At 39.4% G+C, this 23,744-nt stretch overlaps 6 protein-coding genes and 1 long non-coding RNA gene across 7 annotated transcripts; 5 read left to right on the top strand and 2 right to left on the bottom strand.

The window, feature by feature from the left end:
- Window positions 1-534: 534 nt before the first annotated feature.
- Window positions 535-1,221, top strand: LOC111342465 (uncharacterized). The gene has a single exon (XM_022949549.2). It carries the CDS (start codon window positions 535-537, stop codon window positions 1,219-1,221), a length of 687 nt encoding a protein of 228 aa, XP_022805284.2.
- Window positions 1,222-1,459: 238 nt separating this feature from the next.
- Window positions 1,460-1,984, top strand: LOC111343555 (uncharacterized). The gene has a single exon (XM_022950742.2). It carries the CDS (start codon window positions 1,460-1,462, stop codon window positions 1,982-1,984), a length of 525 nt encoding a protein of 174 aa, XP_022806477.2.
- Window positions 1,985-5,745: 3,761 nt separating this feature from the next.
- LOC111324070 (uncharacterized) lies at window positions 5,746-7,839 on the top strand. Its single transcript, XM_022927558.2, has 2 exons — window positions 5,746-5,994; window positions 6,066-7,839. The coding sequence occupies exons 1-2, from the start codon at window positions 5,822-5,824 to the stop codon at window positions 7,837-7,839; spliced, it is 1,947 nt and encodes a 648-aa protein (XP_022783293.2). The 5' UTR covers window positions 5,746-5,821.
- A 303-nt stretch (window positions 7,840-8,142) lies between these two features.
- On the bottom strand, window positions 8,143-10,113 carry LOC148723729 (uncharacterized). Its single transcript, XM_088733026.1, has one exon. It carries the CDS (start codon window positions 9,869-9,871, stop codon window positions 8,336-8,338), a length of 1,536 nt encoding a protein of 511 aa, XP_088589152.1. The 5' UTR covers window positions 9,872-10,113; the 3' UTR covers window positions 8,143-8,335.
- A 2,501-nt stretch (window positions 10,114-12,614) lies between these two features.
- Window positions 12,615-13,448, top strand: LOC111343565 (uncharacterized protein K02A2.6). Its single transcript, XM_022950751.2, has one exon. It carries the CDS (start codon window positions 12,615-12,617, stop codon window positions 13,446-13,448), a length of 834 nt encoding a protein of 277 aa, XP_022806486.2.
- A 110-nt stretch (window positions 13,449-13,558) lies between these two features.
- LOC148723728 (uncharacterized) lies at window positions 13,559-18,840 on the top strand. Its single transcript, XM_088734483.1, is given in 2 exon segments — window positions 13,559-13,896; window positions 18,219-18,840. Coding segments are annotated over 2 exon segments (960 nt in total).
- A 1,161-nt stretch (window positions 18,841-20,001) lies between these two features.
- On the bottom strand, window positions 20,002-21,217 carry LOC111344185 (uncharacterized). Its single transcript, XR_015991645.1, has 3 exons — window positions 21,109-21,217; window positions 20,730-20,868; window positions 20,002-20,411 (listed from the first exon to the last, which is right to left on the bottom strand). It is a non-coding gene; the product is annotated as an uncharacterized LOC111344185 (long non-coding RNA).
- Window positions 21,218-23,744: the final 2,527 nt, after the last annotated feature.

The following is a 23,744-nucleotide window of genomic DNA, read 5'->3' as shown; positions in this document are numbered from 1 at the left end:
CCTGTCGTGTCCTTTGCTACGAAGCACTATATCAAAAATGTTACCTTGCCTCAACAAGTTAAGGAAATGATGCAACTGGACTACAGTGAACTTCACTACACCCGAAGCATCCCAGAAACTGAAAGAAGTGAGTCCGTGGAAGACAAATGTTTCCGCGATACTCTCACCGCTAACATCCACAAAAATGAAACGGGAAATTGCGAGATGCCCCTATCGTTCAAAACCAGTGATGTGATATTGCCTAACAATCGTGATCAATGTCTGAAAAGACTACTCTGAATTAAGTGGAAATTCCTTAAAAATAGCAAGACAATCAAACACTACACTGAGTTCATGCAAAAGATTTTTTACTAAAATCACGCCAGTCCCGTCCCATCAGAGGAGTTGAAGACCAGTGCTGGAAAAGTCTGGTACCTGCCCCATTTTGATATCTATCACCCCAAGAAACAAGATCAGATTCGAGTAGTCTTCGATTGCAGTGCTGTTTTCCAAGATCAGTCACTCAACAAACACTTCTTACAAGGGCCTGACATGATGAATGGTCTCGTTGGGGTACTCTCAAGATTTCGAAAAGAAGAAACAGCAGTAACATGCGACATTGAACAGATGTTTCATAGTTGTTACGTAAACGCTGAACACAGAGACTTTCTAGGATTTCTGTGGTTTAAGGATAACGATCTAAATGGTCAAATTTGCGAATATCGGATGAACGTCCATCTGTTCGGCACTGTCTCTTCACCCGGCGTTGCCAATTTCGGTCTTAGAGCCACAGCCGAAGTTGGTCGAATGCAATTTGGGAAAGCAGCAGCAGATTTTCTACAACAAGACTTCTACGTTGACGACGGATTAAAGTCCTTCGCTACACCCAAAGATGCTATTGATGTCATCGACAAGACGAAAATCATGTGTTCAGCTGCCTGTTTACGCTTACACAAATTTGCTAGCAACAGCAAGGCTGTACTGGATGCCTTGCCTGCTGAAGATCGCGCCAAAGACTTGAAGGATCTAGATCTCTGCCTCGATGTCCTACCTGTCCAGTGCTCTCTAGGTACTTACTGGTGCATCAAAACTGATACCATTGGATTCCGTATAGAGCTTAAAGATAAACTTCTTACCCGCAGGGGGAATTCTTTCAACCGTGAGCTCAGTGTACGACCCACTAGGCATAGTAGCAGCAGTTATCTTAGTGGGAAAACAACTACTTCAAGAACTATGCCATGACGGCATTGAATGGGATGATCCCATACCCAGCCACAATCACTCACAGTGGGAAAAATGGAGATTGGAACTCCCCCTCCTTGAGAAAATTACGATTGCAAGGTGTGTCAAGCCCCCCAGTTTTGGTGAGCCAGTTATAACTGAGCTACATAGTTTCTCTCATGCTAGCAACATAGGCCTTGGCCAAGTAACCTACGTATGACTTGTGAACAATTCAAATCAAATACATGTCAGTTTCTTGATGGGTAAGGCTCAAGTCGCACCCTTGACGCTGATGTCGACTCCACGTCGCGAACTTAAAGCCACAGTGTTTTCAGCCAATGTGGCCTACATGCTCAGCAGAGAGCTCAAATACAAAGTCCTAGCCGAAGTATTTTACACTGACTCCTCCGTTGTTTTGGGTTATATTCGTAATGAAGCAATGCGTTTCCATACACATGTCGGAAACCGTGTACACCACATCCATGACAGATCAAAACCACAGCAGCAGCACTATGTTGCCAGCACCGATAACCCAGCTGACATTGCCTCACGAGACGCGACCGCCAAACAACTTTCAGAACACGAACCATGGTTCAAAGGTCCAAGTTTCTTGTGGGAGAAGGACGTATTTGTGGAGAACACAGATCCAGTTCCCGATTTGAACCCCGATGATACTGAAGTAAAGAAAGTCAAAACGGCGGTCCTTATCTCAAACCGAGTCACACCCCAAAACCAGGAAGAGAAAACCAGGAGGAGAAAACCTTTCCAGAAGTTTTGGAATTAGATGGGTTTAACCATTCTTCATCCCTTGGCCGCCTGAAAAGAAGCATCGTTTGCATCCAGAGAATGATTGAGAAGAATCGTCCCAACAAACAGCACAACACAAGACCCATTGATAGAGCACTCACTGTGGAAGAAATGCGCCTAGCAGAAAGAGTAATCTTGAAGCCGGTGCAGTTCTAGTATTTCGGTAAGGAGATTCGAGTACTCCAAAATCACAGCGACAAGGACCCCATGTTCCAGAACCGCCAGAATGCTCACACTAGAAATAAAAAACTGAAACAAACCAGCTGGCTCTTTAGACTCAACCCATTTCTAGATGGAGAGGGATCGCTCAGAGTTGGAGGCCAACTTCAGAAGGCTACCTTGGCCTATGAAGTAAAGCATCCCATTCTCGCGCCCAAGAAGAGTCACATAACTGAACTTTTGATCAGACAGTACCACAGTAAAGACCAACATCATCAAGGCTGTGGTATGACACACAATGCACTTAGACAAGCCGGTTACTGGATTATAAATGGACGTTCCTCTGTTTCTCAACACCTCCGAAACTGTACTATTTACCGCAAGCTTCGTGGACCTGCTCAAGTCCAGAAGATGGTGAACCTCCCAACAGAACGTATCACTCCCGCTGCACCTTTCACATATTCTGGTATGGACGTTTTTGGACATTGGTACATTAACCCTTTACCATATCAACGCCAAAAATTAGGACAAATCTGGCCTATATTTTCGCTGGCTTGTAGAATTGTTGCGTTACATTCGGTTGACGTCAAATGTGGAACAATAAGAGATTATAGATTTAGCCAATCACTGGCCAAGTTTCAAGGCAATCGGCCATATATAGAGCGAATGCCACGCAGTGTAATTCGAACTTGGTGATGTGAGCATAGTGAGAGCAATGGCGTCAAATGCCAAGAGACTACGCTTCGAAGATTTCGACTCGGAACACTCGGATTCTTCCGTTAAAGAAGTGAACGAAACCACTGGAGGCTTGGATAGTGGTGAAGAAAGCGATTTGGATCGCCTTCTGGCGAATGAATCAGATATTTCAAGGTAAGAACGTATTTTGAAATTCGTGGAATGAAACCACGAGGAGATCGCGTCGGATAAATCCTCATTTCTTGTTCAAGAAAACATCATTTTCGGCGCCCCTGACTCTTGATTTCTAACCTATTTTACAGAAAAATGCTTCGTTTTTAAGATTTGATGTAATACCTTTCGAATTTTCAACGGATTTCTCGATTTTTGACCTTGTGCATAAGGGGATTTGCTGTTGGCCGACGTGGCACGCGTTGCTGTGGTGACACTCCTGTGGCGTCGCTTCAATTTCGAATTCTTATTTCAAATTCACTGCGTTCGTTCCTTTTTTTTCTGACGCGATTTGGCGCTGTTGCCGTTTTTCATTTGTTTCTCATACTCTCTCTAGACCAATCTGTTAAATTTTTCTGTTTTCAATTTCTTTTTTAGCGATAGTGAATTCCCTTTCACTCTCCACTGGTCAGAGAGTGAAATGGAAGTGGAGGATGAAGGGGTGGCTGATCCTTCAGGTAGGTATTCTTTTATTATCAGTTGAGTAGATCAAACTTTGCTCTTTTGTTGTATTATGCATTTATTTTCCACTGATACAATGAATAATTATTTGTTTTTGTTATGTGCAGTTCCCCTACCAGATGTCCCTCCTCCAGGACCAGCAAACACCAATGCAGCCTCATGTGAGTATAATTTTCTTTGGAAGGAATTATGTCTTGCTTGTTTTGCATGTACTGCATCATGTTCTGTGTTATTCTCTGTTATACTGAAATCTGTTTACACTTCACAGGTTCCTCTAATGCTTCATCATTCTATGGTGGAGCAGCCAGACCGCATCCACCTTCCCATCGTGGTGCCCCAACTCTTTCCTCTCCGCGTCGTGGTCGTGGGGTGGGTCGTAGTCGTGGTCGTGGTCGTGGGGTTGGTCGTGCTCGTGTGCGAGGAGGACGGGCAAGAGGAGATGGTGCACGTGGAAGGGCAAGTGGTCGTGGTCAAGTGGCACGTGGGCCTGCAGTGCAACTGCACGAGGGATATGCTGATGAAGATCTTGGAAATCAGCCGCTGCCATTTCGTCCAGCCCATCCCGTCGGCGTTCACCTTGGCCAGCGATTAGTGCGTGGTGCCTTTACAAGAGCTGTTGAGTTTTTTAATTTATTTTTTACTGTAGAGTTGATCAATAATATTGTAAGTCATACAAATAGTTATGCTTATGAGCATATTGAAACCCACCAGTCCTATGCAAAAAGGGACGGAAGCTGGCTAGAGTGCACTGCAGATGAGATCAGACGGCCATCCTCATCTACTTTGGGCTTGTAAGAGTCAGTGATGTCGTAGATAATTACTGGAGTAGAAAATCTCTTTATCACGGCTTGTGGGGAAAATGTTTTATGCCTTTGATACGCTTCAAAGGCCTAATGGCGATGCTTCATGTTGTTGACCCGGCTTGTGAAACAGAAGGTGATAAGTTGCGTAAAGTAAATACACTTGTAGAATTTTTCAAAGTTAGGTGTAAAGAATTGTATCAACCTAGGCGTAATGTAGCGGTCGACGAAAGGATGGTAAAGTCTAGGCATAGGTCTGGCATCAGACAGTTCAACAAGGACAAACCTATCCGCTGGGGAATCAAACTCTGGGTGCTGGCAGACAGCTCGAACGGCTATACCATTGACTTCAATGTCTACATTGGTAAAGTTGCAGGGCAGGAAATCAGTGCAAACGGGCTAGGTTATGATGTTGTTATGAAGCTGATATCCCCCTATCTCAATCAGGGTTACCATCTTTATGTAGACAATTTTTATACCTCAGTAACCCTTTTCAAGGACCTATTTACTCGCGGTGTAGGTGCCACAGGCACAATTAGGGAAAATAGGAGAGATTTTCCAGAAAATCTCAAAGATTCTAAAGTATGGGCCAAAGGAAAAAATAGAGGTAGTATTCGGTGGGGGAGGGACCCTCCCTGCTTGGCCTTACAGTGGTTGGATAATAAGGTAGTTTCTATGCTGACCACTATTGACAATGCAAATGTCAAGATGCAGGCAACCCGTAAGGTTAAGTCTGCACATGGTGGGTGGAGCAGCACAGTTGTTCCACAACCTGCAGTTATTGGTAATTATAATCAGTATATGAATGCAGTAGATAGGTCTGATCAAATTTTAGGCACTAACAATGTACATAGAAAATCTTGTAGGTGGTGGAAGACTGTATTCTACCACCTCATTGATATTGCAATTGTAAATGGTTTTATTCTGTTTCAAGAACACCGCAGAAAGTTTCCTGATGAGCCGGCCTTGAGGCGGCCAGCTGCCTACTCTCTAGTTCACTTCAGAGAGGAGGTAGTACGTGGACTCTGTGACTTTCCAGAGAAAGGGTCACCGGTGACCCAGGCCGCCTCACAGCCAGCTCCTTCACCATCATTTGTGACGGAACACATACCTGCTTTTGGTGAAGAAAGGAAACATTGTGTGGTGTGCTGGCAGAAGGAGAAGAAACAGTTAAGAGTTCAAAGTTACTGTAAAGCTCCGCAGTGTAACCGGTACATGCATATATCCAGCGACAAAAATTGCTTTGAGATATACCATTCACCGGATTACCCATACAAACGTTGAAAGATTGTATACTGTTCAAAGATTGTATACTGTTGAAAGATTTTATACTGTTGAAAGATTTTATACTGTTGAAAGATTTTATACTGTTGAAAGATTGTATACTGTTGAAAGATTTTATACACGACTTTCATAATGGTGGATGCCTAGGGAAAACTGGCACTAGTACATGGGGCCGAGGCCAACCAGTCAAGTGCAAAACAAACATGGCGCCCGAAGTTAGCGATAGTAGCGTGAAATTGAGTGAGAATGATATACCAGGAGCTTCTTTGTGTGGTCGAAAACCCGAAGAATTGAAAACCGATGAGTTGAAGTTTTGGCTTAGATGTCGTGGGGACAATGGGAAAGGATTAAAAACGAAAGCACAGCTCGTTAAAAGGTACGTTTGCTTGCATTTGACGCGATCTATACCATTGAAATGATATCCTGACTTGTCGTTTCTATTTTCAGAATCAACGATTATATTTCATCGGGAAGAGATAAAAAAATATTTGATCCTGATCCAAACAAAATATATTCCCAAAGAAAGGAATCACAAAGTACAAGCGCCGCGAATGACGACTCGACTTCTTGCACAACGCAGCCTTTAAAATATCCAGCAAACGATTGGAGTCTGTCTCTTCAAAAGATGCCCGTATTTACGAGAGCTAATATTGATGTACACATAGCGAAAACAGGGAAAAGAATTGCCAACAAAGACCAGCATAGCATCCCAACTGCGTTGCAAAAAGGCAAGAGATTCGACGATGACGAGTATCTTGAGGAAATACGTTGTGCTTGTGACGAAAACTACTTCTATGTGAAAGCACAGTGTTGTCACAGTTTCTCAAAAAACGATCTGCCCCATCAATTAAAAATTGCCCTCAATATAATATCTGGTAATGTGGAGCATGCGGTATGCACTTGTATATCAGGGAATGCTGGACTTTGCAACCATATGATAGGACTGATGTTTAAACTTTGTAAGTTCACCATATATAAATGCACAGTGACTACAGATCTTAGCCATGAAGCTGACCAGCAAGCCACCCTAGCTTGCACATCTAAGTTGCAACAGTGGCACCAGAAAGGAGGTGGCAAAAAAATTAAGCCAGAACCAGTCATGGAGATGGTTATTGAAAAAACAAAACTCAACGATACCAAGACTAGGTCTGGGGTAAAGTGTCTACTCTATGAAGCAAGAAGGAACTGTTTGCATGACATGAAAGCTGAGCAGATACTGAGAGCGACTCTTTCAACAACTGAACCAAACTGTGGCTTTACGCATATGTCAAACGTGCAAGTACAAGAGAGTAAAGAAACAAAGTATGGTAAATGTCCCAAAGGGTCATACACATCTTATCAAGTGGGGTATAGTGAGGCAAACTTTACTGCTGTTGCAGATATTAATACAATAACAAGACTTGCACTACCTATTGCAGTCAATCTGGTCTATCCACAATTGCCATTGAGAAATTCAGATGAAACTCTACAAATTCCAGATGGTATGAGTAATGATGAACTTTCCTTTCTGCGTGGCTTGGAAGTAGATGAAAAAAAGATCAATGAAATTGAAAATGAATCAAGGGAACAAGCCAATTCTGCAAGATGGTCTGAAGAACGAAGGTGGAGGTTTACTGCTTCCAACTTCCACACTATCTCAAAGAGACAAAGAAACCACGACAATTTTGCTGACTCCCTTATAAACCCTAAAGAGGTCAAAACAGTTTATACTGAGCATGGGAAAAGGTATGAGTCAACTGCTTTACTAGAATACCACAAATTCATGTTTCATCAAAAAACACCAGTAAAAGTTTTACCCTGTGGATTGGTTGTGTCCAAAGATTTCCCTATTCTTGGGGCAAGTCCAGATAGTAGGGTCATTGATACTGGTTGCGTTTACCACTTTGGAATTGCTGAGGTGAAATGCCCATACAAGTATTTTAATGTTCATCCCCTCAATGCTGCTGATGATTCAAAATTTTTTATGGAGAAGATCAGTGATAAACAATGCAAATTAAAGGAAAACCACATGTATTACTCACAAGTTCAGGGGCAAATGGGCATCACAGGTGCTATGTGGTGTGATTTTATTGTATACACAAAAGTTGGCCTCTATGTTCAAAGAATCTCTTTTGATCCAGACTTCTGGAATCAGCTCAGACAACAACTAGTTAGTTATTTCTTTAATCATTTTATCCATTTTGCTGCTAAGAGTTACAGTGAACAACAGAATGATAATTAGAATTTTTTTTTTAAATATTGAGACTGATAGTCTCTTACCGATATTAGAGGAAGTGTTACAGAAAGTTACTGACAAATAGTGACTTATTTGTATTTTTGCTCATTAAACATATTGTATGCAACCATCTTCAAGCCAAATTGAATTTTTGCTCAAATTTTTCTGAAAATTTTTGATAGCTTTTTCTCTTTTTGCTCCACGTGACCAAATTAAATTGATTGTACAGATTCATTAATTAAAGCTTTGTTGGTTGATTGGTAGAAGTAGTGACAATAGTTATGAATAGAGTTGGCATTGCCACATCAATCTTGTTGAGTTAGTTTATTATTTTGATACAATAATGTAGTTTCATTATTTAAATGTACATTGTGATAAATTATCAGCTTGTATCTAAAAAGAAATTAAAACAGAACATTATTTCTTAGTTATTAATAATGTATTATTAGTCATAATTACTTAATATGAATATCAAATTGAATTTTGTTTTGGTCAAATCAAGTTAGATTGAAATTATGTTTGGTTGAGCATTGCATAGAATGGCACAGGCTGCCCACATTTGATTAACTATACCAAACTGATGCAAAGGGACTACTCGATCCCAAACATGAAAGTTTTTTATTTTATTTATTGCTCGTTCAATGTGGATCCTAAGGCTTGCAATTTCCTGAGTTAGTATGACATTCTCTGCATCCATTTGAGCTGATGCTCCCAAAAATGGTGGTAGATTTAGTGAAACCCCAAGTGGAAGCAAATCCTGGATTGTGAATCCTTTGTCAGCCATGACAGAGTCCTTTTCATCAAAAGTCATATCCAAAAACCCACTTCTCTCAACTATTTCTCTGTCAGATATAGACCCAGTATACAATTGACTAACAAATGTAATGGCACCACCAGGAGAAATGCCAACTAAACCCTTGAGAGTGGTATGGTTTTTGTAGCTACTAAATAACTCTGAATTTTTCTGCAAACTGCTTGGCATTTGACATTTCACTTCGGTGCAGTCAATAATCACTCTTGTTGACTTGTATTTCTCTTTAAAGGACTCAGGCATATTTGCATCAACATCTTCTCTTGTTGGCCATATATTAATAGTTCCTAGCTTTAGGAACATGTAATTTATCCATGTAATTATTATTCTGCTAACAGTAGATGGAGAGATGTGAAATAAATGTGCCAAGTGGTCCTCATGAAAACCTTGCCTTAGCCTACACAACACTAGAAAATATTCATCTAGTGGTTTGAGTGTCCTGGATCTCCCTTTCTTCAGGTTAATTTCCTCACTTTGCCCAGAATCATCAGAATAGTAAAAAATCTCAGTGTTTGTATTTGACGATAGCCAGTAATTGATGTTTTCACCCAATTCCCCTGGATCAAGGTAATTGTAGATGGCCATGAATGAATCCCAATTTGAAAATCCTGTATAAAAGGCACTAGAATCCTTCATATTTTGAATATTCTCCAAAGAAAATAATTTGCTTTTCAACTCATTATTTTTTCGCTCCAAGTGCGAGACCTTTAATGTAAGATCTTCAATCTTTTGATTTAATGTCTGTATAGTTTCTCGTAAGTGTTCTTCGTAAGGAGTGTAGTCAGTTTGTGTCCCAAAGTCAACACTTGTTGGTTCAATTTCATCGATAAAGGCCTGTTCTTCTCGTTCTTCGATGGTCATATCTTGAGCTGGTTCCTTTTCTGTTTGCCTCTCCGTACGCTTGTCAATAGAGAACAGCCTTACTTTTGGTGGATTCCGTTTTCTCGGCGAAGTGCGAACCCATGCAAACAAGGAAGGCACGACTCCGGGCTTCAACATGTTTTTCCCTGCCAGGGTTCTTTTAATGTCACTTTCCCTAAAATGTCGACCACAAACTACCGTTGTTTTCCTTACTTTAAAGTTTCGTCCTTCCTCTCTTCTTATAGCATGGATCCATTTTTTCTTTAGTGTCTTGTCTGAAGGAAAGGTGAAGAAAGAAAGCTTTTCGCCGTCTTCGCCATGGACGTCTCTCGCAGTACACTGTGGTACACAACAGTGACTTGGCATTGCTCGTAATTAATTCGGCCAATAAAACCACAAGAGTAAAAGGAGATTATATCTTCTTTCTATAACGGTAAAGCTGTACTAAAATATTGTGTACTTCGGAAGAAAAAGTATTCGTTTTTAGAACTTGGTAAATATTCCAATACAAACTCTTATGTTTTACAGCGAAAGATGACTGGATGGCCTCGCTCTCATGCAAAGTTCGATACCAGTGTTCACTCGTCGCCCGCCATTATGAAAGTCGCGTATACTGTTGAAAGATTTTATACTGTTGAAAGATTTTATACTGTTGAAAGATTCTATACTGTTGAAAGATTGTAGACTTTATTGAAACATTGTAAACATTGTAATTTTCACCTTTTTCAGAGTTTGTTAGGTTTCATTCACATAAGTGAAAGCCTTCTGGTGGGTCAATTGATCTACGTAAGAGCAAATGTACATTGTAGTAAGGATTGTATTATGCTTGGGCATGACAGAAAATGTGTAACTGTGTGACAGAGGGTTGGAGTAAAGATATTTTTCACTTTCCAAGGTAAAGGAAGGCTCACTTCACCAACAATTTCATAGCCAACCCTGCTGAACTCCTACTGCAAAAAGTGACATGTTAGGTACATTTTTCATGCAAATTTAACACTTTGATGGATTCACAATAAATATTCATAACTTATTTATTATTGGCTAAATTTGCACCAAATTTGGAGGATTTACAGCTGAAAGGTGTGGGAAAAAGTTCTTCTCTAACATTTTGTCATACATAACTCTGTCAGCCCTCCGACTGAAATATGAAAAATAAATTTGCATAAATTATGCTAATTTGATTCGTGTCATATAGTCATTAGGAGGTTGTGAGCTCCATTGGAGGCAAACTTTTTTTTGTCTTGAAGCCCTATGTAAAGACATCATTCTGACCAATTTTTACAGTCCTAGGTCACATTGTTTGTAAGTTATTAGTAAATTAGTAAAGTAGCATGACAATGGCTGAAATTTGATATATGGGAAAGTGTTAAAGAGAGCCAAAGGGAACTAAAGCGCTAGGGACTGATCTTCACCTGTTTGAGTTCCCGTGCCATACATCTGGAGACCCTAAACTCAATGGAAACAGACTCATTTATAAACGCACTCAGACAATTCGTCAACCGAAGAGGCAAAGTCCGAGAATTAAGATGCGATCAGGAATCTAATTTCGTCGCAGGAAAAAGTTAACTCAACGCTGCCTTAAAAGAAGTGAATGTCGACTCTGTTAAGAACTTCCTCCTATCCAAAGATTGAGTTCATCAAGTTCAAAATGAACGTGCCATGCGCATCCCATATGGGCAGCATAAGGGAACAACTTCTTCGTACAGTACGATCAGTCCTCACTGGTCTTTTTAATGACCACGCCCAACAACTCAACGATGAGGCCCTTCAAACTCTGTTTACTGAAGCAGAAAACATTGTGAACAGCCGCCCGCTCACCGTCAACAATTTATCAGATCCAGAGGCACCTGAGCCAATCAGACCAAATCATCTGCTCACTCTCAAGACAAAAGTAGTCTTACCCCCTCCAGACAATTTCTCGCGACCAGATCTTTACTCGAGATGAAGATGGCGAAGAATCCAAAAGCCGTCGGACCAGTTTTGGCATCGCTGGCAACGAGAATACTGCTTGCTACAGCAGAAACGTCGAAAATGGAATGATGTCAGTCCTAACAGCCAAGTCGGTGATATTGTCCTTATTTGCGACAAGTCCTACCATAGGAACCAATGGCCACTTGCCAGAGTGACAGAGGTTTATCCCAATGAAGATGGGCTTGTTCGCAAGGTCCTCCTCCTCGTCACTCAGTCTGGAAAGAAGAGGCTATTGGAAAGACCTATCCATAAATTGATTCTGATCTTCTGCCCAAACAAACATGAAAGCGACAACTGACTCAGCATGCTGATAAAGGAACATTTATTACCGGAGTATGACCCCGTCAGGGAGCCTGAACTGATCCTTCGTATAGAAAGATTGACATTTATAGAACTTGTTTCGTTTGATATTTATTCATTGTAATTTCATACATTCTTACAATGTATGAGGGGAGCCATGTAACGCCTTCCCAGTTGTTTTGTGTTGCGTGACGCATTCCGTCATTCCTAGTTTTCATACGGGACCTTAAGATAAGTTCCCTCGTGGAGAAAAGCAGAAAAAACCGTTTTGTTAGGATGGATGTTTTTGTGGTTTCATTAATGAGCTAGTCAAGTTTCTATTGAAACCCGTTCATAGGCATGTTCCATGACAGTCTGCGACAGTCATCCGGATAGTTTAGTGAGTATCATCTCAAAGTAACATTGTAATTGACCGTGGTTAAAAACAAACACCGGACTTGATTGTTAGACGTATTGGCGCATACCCTTGGTTTTCACGCGGCCCGTTGCACAAGCAAAGCGGCCGCTACAACAGGCGCTCAGCCAAAACAACCGAACATGACCCTTAATCAAGATGAAACATTATCTGAGAAGTCTATTCAGCTACAAAGAAACAGGTGCTGCGAAAGGGAACCTTACATCAACATCATACCGTCAACATCATACCGTCAACATCATACCGTCAACATCATTTGCACTGAATAAATCGTCTTTATCAGCGTGGTGTTGTGAGGTTACCATTACTGCAGTTACACAGACCATTGGAGGTCATCTATGGGCCACGTTTCAAGCCCTGTGCCCGCATTGAACGCTGGATAATACTCCTACAACCCTAGGACTTCCGAATCGTGTATACTCCATGGCAGAGTATATAGCTGACCCTCTTTCCCGCCTGCTCAAGCAAGATAAAGTACAGAGTCATCCTCATGGAGCGGGAGAATACATCCAATTCGCAGCCATCAGTGCCACTCCCCAGGCATTAACTACCAGAGAGATCGAAGAAGCATCTGAAGCAGACGAAGAATTAAAAGTCATGAGAGAAGCGATTAAAACTTGCCAATTTGAGAAATACAAAGAGTATGCACCAGCCGCAGGAGAACCGTGTGTGATTGGACAGCTGGTCTTAAGAGGTACCCGTATTGTATTACCAAACAAATTCAGATCTCAGGCAATCAGCTTAGCTTACAAGGCACACCTGGGAATCATTAGTACAAAGCAAAATTTAAGAAGTAAAGGGTGGTGGCCTCATATGGATAAGGCAGCAGAGAAATTCTGCAAGTCCTGTCACGGATGTCAACAGGTATGTTGTCCAGACCCACCCCAGCCATTGAGATCCACTACACCACTGGAAAGGCCTTGGCAAGACCTAGTCATAGATCTTCTAGGACAACTTCCATCTGGACACTCAATTCTCGTTCTTGTGGACTACTACAGCCGTTATTATGAGTATACAATCATGACCTCAACTGTCACAGAGAAAGTAATCGACAACCTGGAGGAAATGTTCAGCCGCCATGGCCTACCCCTGACCATCAAGTCAAACAATGGTCCACAGTTCTGCTCAGAAGAATTTCGGGAATATTGTAAGCAGAATGGAATTGTTCACATTAAGACCACACCAAAATGGCCTCAAGCCAATGGGGTGGTGGAGACAATGCATCCTGATGAAGAGGATTCACATTGCCCAAGCTGAAGGGCTAGACTGGGTGAAGGAGCTAAGAAGATAATTATGAGACTAAATACAGAGGTATTGATCATGCGACAACCAGCAAGAGCCCTGCCAAATTATTGTTTAACAGGAAGATGAGAGGAAAGCTACCAGAGCTAAATGCTGACTATCACTTGGATCTGGAAATTCGTGGCAGAGATGCAGAAGTGAAAGCAAAGACCAAAGCGTATGCTGATAAATTCATGAATGCAAAACCATCAGATGTTCAAGTTGGTGATCAAGTCCTGGTGAGGCAAGAGAAAAGAGACAAATTTTCCACACCATTAAATCCAGTACCATTCCAAGTGGTTAGTAAGACCGGTAAAAGTGTTGTTATGGCAACTCCAAGTGGAACGCAGTACTTAAGGAATACATCCCATGTTAAGAAGTTTGTGAGCCCTAACAATCCTATAAACAACCTGCCAGTACTGATGTAATTACGGTACCTGAAACTACCACGGCACCAAATCAAACGATAAGTGGATCTACACCAGCAGTGCCTACAACACTTCCGAGTGGACCCCTGACTCGCATCGCACCTTCAGCACAAGCAAATGCCGGAAACAAACACGAGTCAACCCCTGCCAGCAAAAATGCAGTAGTTGATCAAGCAAGAATTTGAGCCTATTATTGGTAAAATAATTGATTTTCACTATGCAGAGCCCTTACACAATGGGAATAATGCGTAGCAATTTTGGCATAGTTTTGTACTAGAGATTGCTTTAAGTAAATCTCAAGTAACACAGAACTGTAATGAACTAAGCAAATTACCATCAGATTGTGCATTTATTTGTTACATCGACTCTGTAAAGGGATTAGGACTTTCCCGTCTTGCAAAGAAAGTGAGAAAGTGGTTCACTGAGGGAAGAAAGAAATCATTTGACTACAGATTCACAGGGAAAGAGACCAAAACATTATGCAAAAATTTTATGAGTTTAATCGATGTTATTAGTAGTGACCATGACCTTCCTGAAACTAAACTCAAAACTGCAACCTTGGCATATTGTGGTTTGCAGCTTAGGGATGCTGTATCTTTGTTTTCAAGGGTGGAAACTAATCAAGCTGATATATCTCAAATGAAGACTACTTGCCAACATTTCTTCAATGCAAACTCATAACTACTGAGGGTGTCCCCTCCTGTTTGGACTATTGGTTATGTTATACCATACCATGCCCAAATTTTGTATGATAAGTATGGGTTGGGCCTTAGGCTTAACAGCATGCCGGGACGGGAAGTGAAACATGTAAGGCTTAGTCAGTATTCAAGGCATGCCACTCTAACAGGTCGTTGGCAACAAGTTCTTCGCCATGACTATATAACTTATGTATGGATATGCAGAGAAGAACCATTTCACTCAGCCTATGTTAAGAGTAAGGAGCAGTACATTCCATCCAAGATTAGCTCGGATGGATTCTGCTACAGTGGATTTCCCAAAGAGGAAAGGGGGCAAAATGCTGCAAATTTTTTTCCTCTTCTCTTTACAGGGCTGTTGCCCAGAGTGCAGCATCAGGAATATTAAGAGCTGAAATATGCAATCTTGCAAGTGTAACTGCATGAAAAATCACAGGATACACAAAGTAACTTGGATAAGGGTACCTGTATGAGAAGCATATTACTTGACTAAATTTAACCAGCATATGTGTAGCTGGTTAAGTATGTTACTTTATTTGATTACCAAGTCATATTCTCAACTTGTTGAACTTAAGAATTTTGTCATTGTTGTAAAGAAAGTATTGAACATTTTGAGGAGTTGTGTATTAACATTTAGAATCCTTATTGGATAAGATAGCTGGTAGCTTGTTATTTGTATCAGATCAACAGGCATCCATATGAATAGTTGTAGAGAAAGTGTTGTTAAACTGAGGTATGTTGTAACCCAGATTAAAATAAAGTGACTCAAGTTTTCTATTTGTGGAGACATTTTGGTGGTCAAGAAGAATCATTTCCTCAGACTGTGAATTACTAGGCTAATAGGCACCAGTAGGCACTATAAGAGTAGACACTAAGACTTCACTGTTTTCTTTTGATTAGTTTTGACTAAGGTGCAAAAATCTTTAATGATTTTAAATAATGTTTCATAATTTGTAGAATTTATTATAGTCCGAATTTACTTTCGTTTATTGTAACTATTTTATAATTTACTCTAAATTGATTTCTGTTTATTTTTTTTTAAACAGGACCTGCATTGATAGCAGTTTTCTTTCCTAAACTGAAGCAGCAATCCTGTATAAATATGTTTAAATTATTATTATTATTATTATTATTATTATTATCATTATTATCATTATTATCATTATTATATTGGATAATTTTGACTAACTGATATTGTTTCCTGGTCTCAGGAAAATCACTCAACCAGGAGATATTATTGTAGAGGGGCTTAAACATACACCAGGCTTTCAAATTTAATTTGACATACCGGTAAGTGAGTTGAAATTGGGATGGGAATTGGACCAGTAAATTATGATCAATCAATAGTAGTTTTAAAAATTGTTATACACCAGTTGATTCCAGCATTGCCCATCCCCTAGCCCTGCCCACCTGTATTGGCTTTTTTTTTTTTTTATAGAATTGGCAAATTTTCCAAAGTAAGTGACAGAAAGAACCAGTCAAATGCCCTGGGCTGATTACAAAAATGAATGCCAATCCACCATCCCAGGGCTCATCCAGAATTAACACTGCTCAAGATCTTATATGTCAAAACGAAAAAACCACATTCACAATTATTTTGTCTGTCCCTTTGTTTACATGTGCATCTATTTCATCTGTTGGTCAAGTATGGATCAAATTAATGAAATTATAGGGTGAGTACTGGGAAACTAAATATTGGCTGTAAGCTAGCCTTTGATATCTAGCAGTGCTTAAATCATCAAACTTCTGTAAATTGGCCATGGTATCACTCATAGTTCATGATAAACACAACATTGCATCAGTGCATATTCCAACAACAGATGCCCAACATTTAACGTTCGGGTATAAAGTTAACTCAACATGCAACGTAATAGTTTTTATCCTTATGATATTGTTTGCTGTGGTATCCTTGACCTGTTCCAGCTGCCATGGAGAGATTCGATTCAAAAAATTTCAAGAGTCTTCAACTCTCTAATTTACAATCGTTGTCCTCCCTCTTCAACGTCAGAAACTGCGCAGGAGAGTCTTGACTAAGTCAGTGTTTGGTGTGGCTCATGGCTTTTGAGGAATAATTTTGATAAAGGTGAGACTATGAAGTTCACCAGAGCTAGAAATCATGCACAATGCAACTATTCCATTGACAATATATCTATTGATCAAGTATCTACTCATAAGCATCTTGGAGTAATCCTCTCTGACGAGTTATCATGGAAACCTCACATTCTCTCAATTGTGGCACGATCAAACAGATTGCTGGGCTTACTCAAACAAACCCTTGGGTCACACCATGAGGCTTTACTCAAGGGCTACAAAGTTATGATTCGACCAATACTTGAGTATGCTTGTCAAGTGTGGAACCCCCACAAAATATATTTCATCGATAAACTTGAACGGGTTCAAAGGAATATTACAAGATGGATCGCTGGCAAAGACACTTCCTACAAAGATCGTCTAAAATCCCTCAATCTTCCAACACTTGCTCATCGTAGAGAATTCCTGGGCTTAGTCCAGCTTTTTAAGTTTATAAAGGGATATTCTGCTGGAAACATTAATGATACTATGTCTTTTAGTAATAGGAAATTTAGAAACTCCCACTCTTATAAACTTTACAAGCCTTTTTTTCACACGGATGTATTTAAATATTCTTTCTGGAACAGATACATTGATTGTTGGAATAAGCTACCATCAGCTGTCGTAGATCATGAATCTGTAAATAGTTTTAAAAAAGCATTGAAAAAAGTCTATTTTAAATGATTTATATATCTATAACATGTTTTTAAATTCTTACACATTCATGTATTGTTAAAGTATTTGTATAGATATATGTAATTTATTATAATTATAATATGGGTTATAGTTAATATGGGGATTAAGTTCCTCCCTCTATAACCCAATTGTAATGTAATGTAATATAATGTGAATTACAATTACAATAAAGCTGTTAAATATATACCGAAGTCTAACCAGGTGAGAATCGTTCACCACAGTTTTGCAATAACTTCCATCCTTCATTTCTTTGAACAAAACAGAGTCATCGTTTACAGCATTTGCATTATACTTGTTTGCCACCGTCAGGATAAAAGTGTTTAAAATGTCCAAGAGTACAGATGGCAGATTTCAACCCGACACCAACCCGGTGTGCTTTTGATCTAATCAGTAACAACTCAAATTCAATAATTTTGTCCTTTTATTTCAGAACAAAGCATAGTTGGTTATTTATGTAACCTGTCCCCTACAAAGACCAGCCAAAACAAGAATCAATCATTTTCACTCAATTTCCAAACAAACACCTCAGTAAATCGTGCTGTCTACTTCCCCCCAGAGAAGCCTTAGCAGTGCTCAAACCTAAATTTGAGTCTTGATAACCCGTTAAAATACAGAAGTTCCAACTTAAGAAAAACCATAAGATTACAAAAGGAAGAATTGATTCTCAACAAAAGAACAAAAATTCAAGCTCACCATGAAAGTGAGATGGATTTTGACCTCCAGCAAATAAACGAAGAAACCATGGTACCAACAGACAGCTCAGAAGAGGAAATTCAAGGTTGAAAAACCAATACTCTGGTCAACATCGCCGGCCATATTTTATTTCATGGCACTGCCGAAACTGTGAATGTTCACAGAACAACTTTGACTAAACAAGAAGTCCTGTTTACAGATAACAGACTGAGTGGATCTCTATGGCTGGTCTTGTGGAAACAGGACACAAGTAAAATGAAATCAGGGCAATGTTACAAAATATCAAATGTTGCCCTTAAAGGATTTAGTGGCGCAAAGTATTCAACTTTAACAAAAAACAATACAATAAATGAGGCTGACAGATTAAGGATAGATCGAGAAGAGGTAGTGTTCGAGAAAAAACAACAAATAAAGCTGCAATTCCCACCAGAAGGAATTAACTAAGTTCAATCCTATTGAACCCACAACAAGTGCCACTCGAAAGTTATGGACAGTGACAAGAAAATCCTCAAATGTTCTGAGTGTGGCCTAATGCAACTGAAGACCAAATGTTGCCGTAAAATAATAGCCAGTATTCTTACCATCATTGGAAAAGACACAACTTCCCTAAATATAATTGATGATATGATTAAACAACTGTATACTATTAAAACAGAACAAGATGGAGAATTTGTGAAAAAGTTTGCAGAAATTAGTGATAATGATATCACTGAACTGCTTCTTCCTGTCAAAGCAACAGTTGTATTCAATGACAAAAATGCCAAAGAGGTGATCAAATCACTGTAAATCATAAACAATTCTCTTTTTATAAGCTGATACTAATTTATAACTACTTTCCAAAATGTAAATAGGTCTTTAAATTTCTCATTTTCTTTTACTCTAAAAGTTCTGTTAGCTGTATTCTATGCAATTTGTTATAAGTATATTTAAAAAAAAAAATCACATTAATTTTCAAATAATTTGAAAGACAATGGTTTTTGTCACCACTACAGTGGCACCTGAAAACTACCAAGTAATGTTAATGTTTTTCCAACACTTGATACAACCATTAGTTTTAATTGATCAATAGATTTAGGTATTATTAATTTTGTTTTGCAGGTGAAAGTGGAAAATTCCACTTGTTTTACTTATTATAAGAAGTTCTATTAGATGTCTCTCCTTGTATGTTGTTTGTTCTATATTTATACCAATTTCAAACTAATTATCAAACCATTTATGACCATTTTTATCAAAATATACTATTATTGTTTTTACAAATGACATCTAAGGATTGCCATGCAATTAACTATCGCTGTTATTTAAAATAAAGTCATCATCAACTGTCTTTTCTTGGCTTTACCTCTTTCAAAGCAAAGAAAAAATCATAGATGTTACCATGATGATAGCAATGATTCATTAATTTCAGTAATGCCCACTGAACTTAGCTGGTGAATATTTTTTTTGCACATTCTTCCATCATTTGTTTATTTTCAAAGCCAACTCTTTCACCTGCTAACATAATCCTCACCAAACTTCACACACCATGGTTGTGATTACCTTTGATAATGAGCAGAAGAGAAGTTTGTGATTTCTAATGATGCATTTCATACATCAAAAGCAATTAGAAAATAGGCCATCAAAACTAATACCTATAGACCAATCAGAGTTTTTAACATTAATTATGACCCCCCTCCCCCACCCCCCCAATAAAAAAAATACGTCTTAAAATAACAACTATACCCACAATCCAGTGCTCGGAAAGAATATCGTTTGAGGTAAGAGGGGTGCTCTTAAATCTTAGTTTTGGAAACACCCCACAATTTGACACTATAAGAAATAAAGGTCATGAATAACTAAGTTAACTATCGATAGGAAGTGCCGCAGCATTAAAATCTTTTAGATACCCTAGTAAAACTATGATAAAATTACACTAGGCGTTCAGTTTTTTTACAATGTATTAACATCACAAAAGCTAACAAAAGTTTATTCATTGACCAACGAAATACATGAAGAAATAACTGGTTTTTAACCTTGAGAGAGTTCCGTTGGAAAAGAAGGTAACACAGGCGACTAAACCACTGCCACACTCCCTGCACTGAATAGGAAATACTCAGGGTGCTTTGATAGAGCTTGACCCATTTTCAAAATGGCGGATTTTACCGCGAAAAGTTCCATAACAACAACAGTATATAACGGCCGACATTTCCAAAATAGAGGTTAATTCTTTACAAAACCAAACCTCAGGGCTTGTTGTGATGAAGCTGTAGGATTTTGTGTCCTTTGTTACTGTATATACATCAGTGTTACTTTGTAGCAGGTTGTAACCATACTGAGGTTCATTTCAAACAAAGTTTTGTGAAAACTACCTCTGTACCAACCTACAAAACAATTAAATATCCTGAGCAGTGAACCAAACAACAGACTATCAACCCCTTTTTGTTCATCTTTCTCAAAGATTGATCTCGCGAATGCGTACGCCAATAACAGAAAATCTAAAAAAATGAGATTTTCGGAAATTCAGGGGGTTGGTTTGTGGCGATCATGCAACTGTCAAACTCAAATAAACCATAGGAGCCGCAATCGGCGAGATCATCAACATATCTTAAAAGAAAGAAAGCTTCGTCTGAATAGTGCACTAGAATAACAGTAAGTTTGAAACTTAAACAACACTAACGTAACAAAAGTGGTTCGCAAACCTTTAGGAAGCACTGATCCTGAAAAGCGTGATATTTGATGTGATCAATTTGAGTCCGAGAGTTCCAATCGCCAGCATTCGACAGAATCCCTTCCTTCCAAAACTTCAGGAACTTTTAACCTACAGTTACGACACACCAACTGAAAAAAAAATAGAAACCGTCATTACACAGATATTTCAAATGACTTCAAAGTGGATTTCGAAAGCTACTGAGGATAATGTTTGAAGTCCAACGCAATATGATAGAATTTCTATCACACCTATGTGTTGCCGCCGCATGTTCGTGCAAGACGAGCTATGAACTGAGTAACGGAAGTTTCCTTTACAAAATATAGCTTACCCTGACATCTAAAAGTTAAATACTACTTGTAAATACTCACTACAGCACCAACAGACCCACACACCGTTGGGATATGTGTCCAAAATGCGTTGTCCTTACACAATCACATGTCTCCCTCGTCTCCCTCCTGTTTAGGCGACGAAACCACAGAATACGGTCAGCGGTTTTATGTTCTCGTTTCCTGTAAACATTGTTATCATCATTACTATTATCGTTATTTTCATTCTTAATATTATTCTTTTATCACCATCATGATAATTTTCTACCTCATAAATCAGTCTGGTGGTTTTCGATTCTCAGGAGCGAAGAAAGGCGACAGCTGTCGAGTTCGCGGGCTACATGTAACCTTTCCTAGCTAACAACAACAGGGCAAGAGTACCATATAACCCCATACATCAATTATGCATTCAGACTAGTAGACTTTGTTTTAAAAGTTTTGTCGTGAAAGACAAAGAAGTGGAGTACATAACTAATGTATGGGGTTATATGGTACTCTTTCCCAACGACAGATTGGTTTTTATCCCTGCTTTCTTTTCAAGCAGTCATCCATTTCCCATGACGAAATTGTTTACAACAACACTTTTCGTAAGCTAGCAGAGGGCGTCTGTTTTTCTTCCCACATTCGAACACATTTGAATTTGAATAAAGTTCTAGGGTAAAATCGACCTTCATTGTGGACTTGAAAGAGGATAATTCAATCATTTATACCGGTAGGTCAAGTGTTGGAGGAAGATTGGGTGACGAACCCAAAGAACGTCTGCGTAGGAGGCTAAAGACTTTGAAGAAGGGAAACAATCTGTCACTAGTGTAGATGTACCGCACTCAAGCATTTGTCACGCAAGGCTGAAATTATTTCAATTTTGTTCCTTTTATTACGTTTAATTTTCTCCTGATCTCCATCATGGAAGCATTAGCAGATGTAGCCTCCTGCGCAGACGTTTTTAGGCATCGTCACGCAATCATTCGTCCCGCACGAACGTCTACTTCAACCCGAAGCCACTTCCGTTCAGGCGAACGTGGGAAGGAATGATTGCGTGACGATGCCTAAGAACGTCTGCGCAGGAGGCTAGAGCAGAGGGTGCTAATGGGGTTAACAGTTAACTGAAAATTGGCCCAAAAAATAGCAGTGAACTGATATTTGGCCCAAAAATTGGTTACTGATAAATTAAAAGTTAACGTATATGTGCACGATCTTTCGCAGTGAAGCACTATTTAAGCAATAGTGAAAATCAGACCTGAAAAAAATTCAGGCCTGTACGGGATTCGAACCACTGACCTCTGCGATACTAGTACATATATAATGTATTTCATATGTTTGTTGTTTGATTTATCATCTACGGGTTTATGTCGAATTAATTTGATGGCCTGCTCCACGGTTGGCTTGTTAGCTCAATTGGAAGAGCGCTGCACTAGTATCGCAGAGGTCAGTGGTTCGAATCCCGTACAGGCCTGAATTTTTTTCAGGTCTGATTTTCACTATTGCTTAAATAGTGCTTCACTGCGAAGGATCGTGCACATATAAGTTTCATAACCGCAGTTCATATATATGTATTTCATATGTTTGTTGTTTGATTTATCATCTACGGGTGATGTCGAATTAATTTGATGGCCTGCTCCCAGTTGGCTTGTTAGCTCAATTGGTAGAGCGCTGTACTAGTATCGCAGAGGTCAGTGGTTCGAATCCCGTACAGGCCTGAATTTTTTTCAGGTCTGATTTTCACTATTGCTTAAATAGTGCTTCACTGCGGAGGATCGTGCACATATACGTTTCATAACCGCAGTTCATATATATATGTATTTCATATGTTTGTTGTTTAAAAGTTAATGGTTAAGCGACATTCTATCATTAAACTGAATATGATTGTTTTTGTTAATAAAAGCAACAAAGTCTTTTTCTTAGCAGCGAAGCTATTTCGTGACATTTACTTGTTCCGCTGCGTGACCCAGAGACATATCTTCTGAATAAAGCGAATTACCTGTCATTCTGCGTGACCCAGTGACATCCTTGATCTCGGTCAAAGTTATTTGAGAGATGATGACCAAGGATCGGCATTCGAACGACAGAGAGGTCGCGTACCATTTGACATGAATTAGCACAATACAATGAGGAAAGCTTGCAGACATTTAATCGACTTTATGCGAATTAAAGAACAAGTGGAAAAGTTTGGACTCGGCGCGTTTGATTTAAAGCTTTTCAGATTAGGAAAGATCGAAGGAAAGGCTGCAAATTTTGCAATTGTAATAAAGGCTCAGCTGGAAATGGAGCTACCCTGTTTGCTGGGAAGTGCAACGAGTGAGCTAAATGGTATGTATTTGCTTCGTCCTTTTGTTCAAAATCTTTTCGAGCAAGCGAGCGCGGTTTGACAACACCAGTCCAAGTAAGATTTCTGATTACAGTAAAACCCGTTTTAAGCGGACCCCATAGTAACTGGACACATGCGCGCATCAGTAGGTCTCAATTTCTTCCTTCTTATACTCTCTATGCATAAACCTGTATCAAGCGGACATCTCAATGATTTTTATCACGCTTTTGGAAGCCATGGAATGTTTGTGTAAGAATCTAAGGAGGGACGGACCATTAGAAATAACCGGAGGGAGGGGAGGAAAAAATTTCCTGCGCACGATTTTTTTCAAGGCACACTTGACTGCAGGGTTTTTTTTTTCTTTTGTTGCAGG

Source organism: Stylophora pistillata, chromosome 9 (assembly GCF_964205215.1).
Source record: "Stylophora pistillata chromosome 9, jaStyPist1.2, whole genome shotgun sequence".
In the NCBI taxonomy this organism is placed as follows: domain Eukaryota; kingdom Metazoa; phylum Cnidaria; class Anthozoa; order Scleractinia; family Pocilloporidae; genus Stylophora; species Stylophora pistillata.
The sequence above is the reverse complement of the archived record's forward strand: the minus strand, read 5'-3'. Positions and strand labels throughout refer to the sequence as shown.

Coding starts and splice junctions, on each gene's coding strand:
- LOC148723729 (XM_088733026.1), bottom strand. CDS start 9,871: ATGCCAAGTCACTGTTGTGTACCACAGTGTACTGCGAGAGACGTCCAT.
- LOC111343555 (XM_022950742.2), top strand. CDS start 1,460: ATGGGTAAGGCTCAAGTCGCACCCTTGACGCTGATGTCGACTCCACGT.
- LOC111324070 (XM_022927558.2), top strand. CDS start 5,822: ATGGCGCCCGAAGTTAGCGATAGTAGCGTGAAATTGAGTGAGAATGAT. Junction 5,995..6,065: donor AAAGCACAGCTCGTTAAAAG/GTACGTTTGCTT, acceptor TTCTATTTTCAG/AATCAACGATTATATTTCAT.
- LOC111343565 (XM_022950751.2), top strand. CDS start 12,615: ATGGCAGAGTATATAGCTGACCCTCTTTCCCGCCTGCTCAAGCAAGAT.
- LOC111342465 (XM_022949549.2), top strand. CDS start 535: ATGAATGGTCTCGTTGGGGTACTCTCAAGATTTCGAAAAGAAGAAACA.